Source organism: Octopus bimaculoides, chromosome 24 (genome assembly GCF_001194135.2).
Source record: "Octopus bimaculoides isolate UCB-OBI-ISO-001 chromosome 24, ASM119413v2, whole genome shotgun sequence".
In the NCBI taxonomy this organism is placed as follows: domain Eukaryota; kingdom Metazoa; phylum Mollusca; class Cephalopoda; order Octopoda; family Octopodidae; genus Octopus; species Octopus bimaculoides.
The window spans coordinates 2,324,508-2,332,256 of NC_069004.1; the positions used below are offsets into that span (position 1 = coordinate 2,324,508).

Genomic DNA, 7,749 nt, shown 5'->3' on the forward strand with positions numbered 1-7,749 from the left:
TATATATATATATATATATATATATATATATATATATATGCATATATATATATACATGTGTATGTATATGTGTGTATATATATATGAATGTGTATGTATATATATATATATAAAGAAAGTTATCTGTGAAATTCTTGATTTCTCTATATTCTAATAAAACAATTCCTGCAAGCCTTTGTGAATAAAAGAAAAAAAAAACTTTTGGAAGGAAAAATAATTTGTTGACTTTATTTGTTGTCATCATCATCTTATTGTTGTTGATGTTTATGTTGGCATCATTGTTGCCTCCACTTCGCCATCTTTACAAAGATCAGATGGAATTTATCAAGGTAGGTTTTCTGTGGCCAGAAGCCCGTCCTGCTGCCAGTCCTCACCTGTTTCCATCATCGTTTAACGTCCGCTTTCCATGCTGGCATGGGTTGGACGATTTGACTGAGGACTGGTGAAACCGGATGGCTACACCAGGCTCCAATCTGATCTGGCAGAGTTTCTACATCTGGATGCCCTTCCTAACGCCAACCACTCCGAGAGTGTAGTGAGTGCTTTTTATGTGCCACCGGCACACACACACACATCGCTTGACAACCGATGCTGGTATGTTTACATCCTCATAACTTAGTGGTTCGGCAAAAGAAACCAATAGAATAAGTACTAAAAGGGGGTGCTCCAGCATGGCCGCAGTCAAATGACTGAAACAAAGTAAAAGAGTATATACACATGACAGGTTCCTTTTAGTTTCCGTCTGCCAAATCCACTCACAAGGTCTTTGTTGGCCCCTGGGCTACAGTAGAAGACAGTTGCTAAGGTGCCATGCAGTGGGAGTGAACTTGGAACCATCTGGTTGGGAAGCTAACTTCTTACCATAGTCATGTCTGCACCTAGCCACACACAGATACGCACACACATAGAATGTCATTCTCCATGAATGGACTATCGCATGTTGTCACAAGGTTAACCCTCTCAGATGTCACTGATGCTTACATACATATATGTGTAAAAATATATAGTGAATAAAAATGACCAAAAGGAATCGAAATCGTTTGGGATATATACCAAAAAATCAAAATACAAAAAGTTCCCAAGAAATGGGGACGTTTATCCGTGGAAAGAAAAACCTACGAAAAGACCACGGTAAACTCGGGCAATAATGTTATATTTTAACAAATTTATTTACAAAAAATGTTGTTTAAGAGGTACCCTTGTTTGCAAAGGGCCCCAAGCCACGCGCATTCACACAACCAATCTTGACCATGATCCTATTGAGTTGTGTGCTTTAAAAACACAAACGAAACGAACAGAGAGTTACTGTTCGAAAGTTCAGTTTCCTTCTCTGGTTTGCCACCAAGGAGGCTACTGTACAGTTTTTTACATAAATATTTTTGACATCCCCCTACCGCATTGGGGTAGAGGGATTTTAGTGTGTGTTACAATGTCGGTGAAATATGGTAAATTTTGATGTGTTCTGGCAGTGTTTGTATGGGTGGTTGCTCGTTTATGATTTACTAGAAATATATTTATATAATACACACACACACGTGTGTGTAGGAATATATGTGAAATATATATATATATATATATATATAGATAGATATAGATAGATATAGATATAGATATAGATGTATACATTTGAGAAATTTGAAAAGAAAATACGAAACTGGTTATTTCTTCTAAAACAATGTCAGTACACACAAAATTTTATAAAATTTTTCAAACATGACGATTTAAATATATTCTTTAACCTTATAATACAAGTCTTCTGTAGTTTTTTTTTTTTCATTCTATTTTCTCTTTAATACATTTATATATATATATACACATATATATACTTAGTGCGTGTGTGTGTGTACAAAATAAGTATAGGTGACAAATCTATGGAAGTTGTCAATTCTTATGGGAGACATTACAAGTCTAGAGTAAACATCAATGATAAACAAATCAAAGATGTAATATCACATGGTATCGATTTTTCTTATTTTCAATCACTGGAGAATTCGACAACTCTCATTAACATCCCTTAATTTGTTTGTCCACAAATTAATCAGTATGTAGTTTCAGAAGTTATTTATTTTTTTAAATTTAGGGATATTTTCTTTGCTGTTTCTTATTTTGGTCTTTTGTTATTGTTTTATATATATATATATATATATATATATATATATTTTAAAACTTGATATTTCATTTTAATTCTTCGTAAACAATGGTGAAGTCGTTAAACTTTGGAGTGCTGGGTGTGTCTTGGAAAAGGGAATGTGGAAGCATGACGGAGGTGATGTTGTGTATGGTAAATACATAGATCATGCTGTTCAACAGACAAATACAGTAAAAAATATAGATGCGTACTTGTCTGTCTGTCCGTCCGTCCATCTGTCTATATGTATGTACTCTTTTACTTGTTTCAGTCATTTGACTGTGGCCATGCTGGAGCACCACCTTTAGTCAAGCAAATCGACCCCAGGACTTATTCTTTGAAAGCCTAGTACTTATTCTAACGTTCTCTTTTGCCAAACCGCTAAGTTACGGGGGACGTAAACACACCAACATCGGTTGTCAAGCGATGTTGGGGTGGAGGGACAAACATATACACACACACATACATACATACATACATATATATATATATATGTATGACCGGCTTCTTTCAGTTTCCGTCTACCAAATCCACTCACAAGGCTTTGGTCAGCCCGAGGCTATAGTAGAAGACACTTGCCCAAGGTGCCACGCAGTGTGACTGAACCCGGAACCATGTGGTTGGTAAGCAAGCTACTTTACCACACAGCCACTCCTACGCCTATGTATGTATGTATGTATACAATCATCTCCATGAATTAATTCTTTTATATATTTCAACATCTCTCCTCCATTGTTAAACAAAATTGTTGAGTTTTATGGGATTTCTATCCAATGTGTGTGTGTGTGTATATATATTATATATGTATGTATGTATGTTTGTATATATATATATATATATATGTGTGTGTGTGTGTATGAATAGCCGCCTGACTGGTGGCATGTAATAAGCGCCATCCAAGCGTGATTGTTGCCAGTTCCGCCTGACTGGCTCACATGCTGGTGGCACATAAAAAAATGCAATGAAAACGAAAATTAACAATAACAGTGAGAGCGAGAAGCAAACAAGAAAGTTTCATCCATCATATCTGGAAAACTCCTCCATCGCAACCACCACCATATCTCTCTCTATATATATATTGTTTTATTCTTTTACTTGTTTCAGTTATTTGACTAGGGCCATGCTGGAGCACTGCCTTTAGTCGAACAAATCGGCCCCAGGACTTATTCTTTGTAAGCCTAGTACTTATTCTGTCGGCCAGTCCCTTTTGCTGAACCGCTAAGTTACGGGGGTGGGGGACGTAAACACACACCAGCATCGGTTGTCAAGAGACACAGACAAATAAATACATACATCCATCCATATATATATCAAATGTATATCAAATATATTTATCAAATGGATGTGTTATAAAATTATTCCGCACAACATACAGGAAAAAGGAGAAGGAGAAAGTAGTTTCTGGGACGGGAAAGTAGGAAGATGGTCAGTAAAGTGTAAAAATTTACCTGGAGGAGTTTTTTTGCAGAGAAGACAAGAAATTCTTTGAGCAAGGAATAATGGATCTGCTTACAAGATGGCAGAAGATACTGGAACAAAATATTAATTATATCATTGATTGAATTAAATTGGTTTGTACTTAAAACTTGTGGTTTATTGGAGTAAGTAGCAGACTTTGAAATAAGTACTAAAGCTAAATTGTTTTACAAAACACTTCATGGCTGTGTTCCAGCATGACAGCAGTCCGGTGACTGAAAATAAATAAATATAACATGAGAAGAAAGTGAGAAAACGAAAGAAAAGAGAAGAAAAAGAAATATTACCTGAAGAATTGCAATGTGACCTTGTTTGGATGACAGGAATTTTCAGGTGGGAAAACTTAAATTGTTGATTCTTCAGGTAGGATATCCTACAAGATATTAAATTCCCAGGTATGTAGAGAGAGGTGAAAGGATCCACAGGAGAGCAGGACAGACATATATCTCTGATGCATCACCACCAGAGCCATCAACACCACCATCTACCACCACCACACCACCACCACCACCCATTCCACCGCCGCCGCTGCCACCACCGTCACTACCACTCACCAGATAGAGAAATAGACAGACAAACTTACAGACAGATGGATAGCTAGATAAATTGGTAGATAGACAGACAGACCGACAGATAGATAAATAGATAGATTGACAAATAGACTGACAGATAGACTTACAAAACAGACAGATAGTTAGATAGATAGATAGATAGATTTGTGATCTGACAAGGCTAAAAATGAAGGAAAACCAAATGAATTGGAATTCAAATAAACAGTAGCTGGATGACATGACTCTGGCTGAGTCTGTTTTTAGGGAACTTCAGTAGGTTACTCCATCCTTAAAGCTTTTGGGGCTGAAAGTGAACCTGTCCAAGTCTGGGGCGATCAATGTGAGCCAAGGTGGGGCCAAATTTCAAGATCCTGTACTCAATATCCTGTCTGTCTTGGCAGGGGCTCACCTGACCCCTAAGGATGCTGTCTGTGTCCTTGACTTCCCAGTCCTCTTGAAAGCCATAACAGGGTGCCTGGAGGCAAAGCTTACAGACTTGTCCAGGATGACTGAGAGACTACTCCTCATTGATGTGCACCCGACTCTTTTTCTCTCGAAGAATTGCTTTGCTCTGCCAAGAATCATTTTCTCACAGCGCAGTGCACCGTCCCACCCTCGCAGAAACCATCTTTGATGACTTTGATAACACCATCTAGCACTGTGCCAACATGATTTGCAATGTCAGCTGACGAGAGGCCTAACTGCTTATTAGATTTGGTGTCCTGGGTCTCTGGTCTGCAGTGGACCTGGCTCTGCTGGCCTATTGCTCCTCACTCCCCTTCAGTTGCACCCCTCCTTGGCAAGATACCCTATGGGATAGCTGAACCTGATGTGGCCTAGGTACTGGAGTCAGCCTTTGCTGATTGGACCACTGATGGGCTTGCTATCCCCCAGAATATGGATGACCAATGCAACTGGGACGACATCTGATGTAAGTCCACCCTCAAGCAGTTAGAGGAATTCCTTGCTAAGCAACACCTTGCCTGCCTCCATTCCACCACGCAGCCACATAGTGGTGCATGGCTCAATTCAGTGCCCTTCTCGTCTACCAGTATCCTTCTAGATAATAAGTGCACCCATATTGGGGTCACCCAACTCCTCAGCCTCTGCACAGTAGACAGATTTGGCCTGCTTTCTTTATCCTGCTGCCTAAGCAAGGGCTAATTCCCTGACATGCTACTCTGAATGATATAATCAGAAGGGGCCTTGATGTGGTTAGCTTTCTGTCTCAACTTGAGCTTGCAGGTCCCAACCACAGTGATGGTAAGGGCCCTGATGGGATAACCCTCATCCCATTCAAGGGAGGCAGATCCCTATTCTGGACATGATCTGCTGAGACACATTCTCCAGCTCCATCTGCCACAAACCCCAGTGATGTCACCCATAACATGGATGAGAGAAAGATGAATAAGTACAAGAGCCTGGCTGCTATCAATTTGTGCCAGTCGTTATTGAGATGTCAGGGGGTTCTAAGACCCCATACTACCAATTTTCTCCACAAAATAGGGACAGTGGCAGCCCTTCAGAGAAATGAGCCCACAAGGTAGAGTGGTTCCTGCAGCAAGTGTTGCCGGCCATTTTCTGTGTCAATATCCTCACGTTCACTACCACAGGACACAGCTGAGCACCCCACTTGTTCAGTGATGTGTAACACTTCGCCCCCCCCTCCTCCATCTTCCAATGCTTTACTCCTCCACTTTTCTCCTTTTTTTTCTTTCTTTCCTTTTTTTTTTATATCTTTCAATGGTGTTTACTAGGAAATAAAAAGAGAGAGAAAAGAAAAATAAATAAATAAACTTGTGTAAAGGATCTGTAAAAAAAAAACTCATCCCACCACACCTTCTCTCTTGCCTAGTCACACAATACCACCACCATCGCCACCATCACCATTCCAACCCACTGACAACAAAATATGTGTACCACACCTCACATATATCCTGGACACTCCTTGACAAACAAATGCTGCAGCAGTGGTGGCAGGTGTGGTGGTGTGAAGGTAGTAGAGGCGACAGCAGCAGCAGCAGTAATTGTAGTAGTAGTTGTAGTAGTAGTAGTAGTAGTAGTAACTTCTTGATCTCTCTTTGAAGGGAGAATCTAAGGAAATTCAAAAGTAGTTGGGAAAAAAACAAATACAAGAATAAAGCAAAAACGAAAAAGAAAAATGGAAAGGAATAATAACAACAACAATAACAGCCTGATTAAGGAAACAACTGCCAAGCAGTAAGTTCGACCTGTTAGAAACAGTAGTGAAATCTTCAAAGCGGATTCTACCATCTTCACTGGCATTCCGTCCTGAACAACGATGAGGGTTCCAGTTATCTGGATCAACCGAACAGTCTGTTTGTAATATTAACGTACAGGTGGCTGAGTACTCCACAGACATGCATACATTAACGTAGTTCTCAGGGAGATTCAGCATGACACAGAATGCGACGAGGCTGGTTCTCCCCCCTTTGAATTACAGGTACGTCTCATTTTTGCCCGCTGAGTGAACTGGAGCAACGTGAAATAAAGTGTCTTGCTCAAGGGAACTGAATGCCGCCGGGATTCTGAGCTGAATACCTCAACCTGCAAAGCCATGCGTTTTTAGCTTTTTAATAAGTGAAATAGAAAGAGAAACGTGTAGAGATGTTTACTAAATCCAAACCACCACAGCTACAACTAATAACTGCTATTACAGCTGATATTGACAGGAGAGTAAGGAGCATTTCTTACATGACACCTCAGTTTAGGAGACGACTTACCATAAGGGATATTCAAAAAACAAAACGATGAGCTGTTGTGATGTCCATTATGCTTTTAAAAGAATAAAATGTAATAATATAAATAATAGTAACAATAATGATGACGATGATGATGATGACGATGATAATAATAATAATGGTAAAAATGACAACAGCAGCAGCAGTACTAACAAGATCTGGACCCTGAAACCCCATGGCTGGACACTGGTGGTTTCTCTCGTTCTGCTTTTAATGGCACAGCTAGGATCAGCAGGAACTTGTGACAATCATCATAAACGATTTTCTCCGTACCCTTGCAGGCAAATTGTAAGTAGATGAGTAAACAATTAGCTGTATATGCATGAGTGTATATAAATGTGTGGGAGTGTATATAAACATGTGTGTGTCTATGTATGTGTGTGTACACGTGTATGTGTTTGTGTGTGTGTATATATACACACTGTGTTGAGTTTATATAGGAATGTTCTATAAATAATACACTTAATATATACAAACACACACACACAAATACATATGTACATACACATACACACGCATACCAAAACAATCCGAAACCGGTCCCTGTTTAAGAATGCTTTTTTAGGTGATTTTAAATGTCTTGCCCGCTCACGTTTTTGGTATGCTGCTATATTTCATGTTGAGAACAATTTAGGTCTTAATAGACACAAGATGTGATCTATTTCTAGCGCATTAATTGTCCACGTTAGTGGTCGACGTTATTTTTTTAAAATGTACCTTAATCCCCTGAGATTGCAGATAATATTTCTGAATCTCTTTGATTCTTTAGATGTGCTGGCCTCCTGATAATTAATCGATATTAATTAATATATGAATAATTACCAGATTTTAT

The 7,749-nt window shown here is 39.1% G+C and overlaps 1 protein-coding gene across 1 annotated transcript in view; it reads left to right on the forward strand.

Moving 5' to 3' along the window:
* The first annotated feature begins 6,135 nt into the window (after positions 1–6,135).
* Positions 6,136–7,749, forward strand: part of LOC106877540 (uncharacterized) — a 13,668-nt gene continuing 12,054 nt past the window's right edge. Inside the window, exon 1 of the mRNA XM_014926465.2 lies at positions 6,136–7,205. Within this exon, the coding sequence (XP_014781951.1) occupies positions 6,927–7,205 (279 nt within the window). The 5' untranslated portion in view covers positions 6,136–6,926. The remainder of the gene's footprint in view (positions 7,206–7,749) is intronic.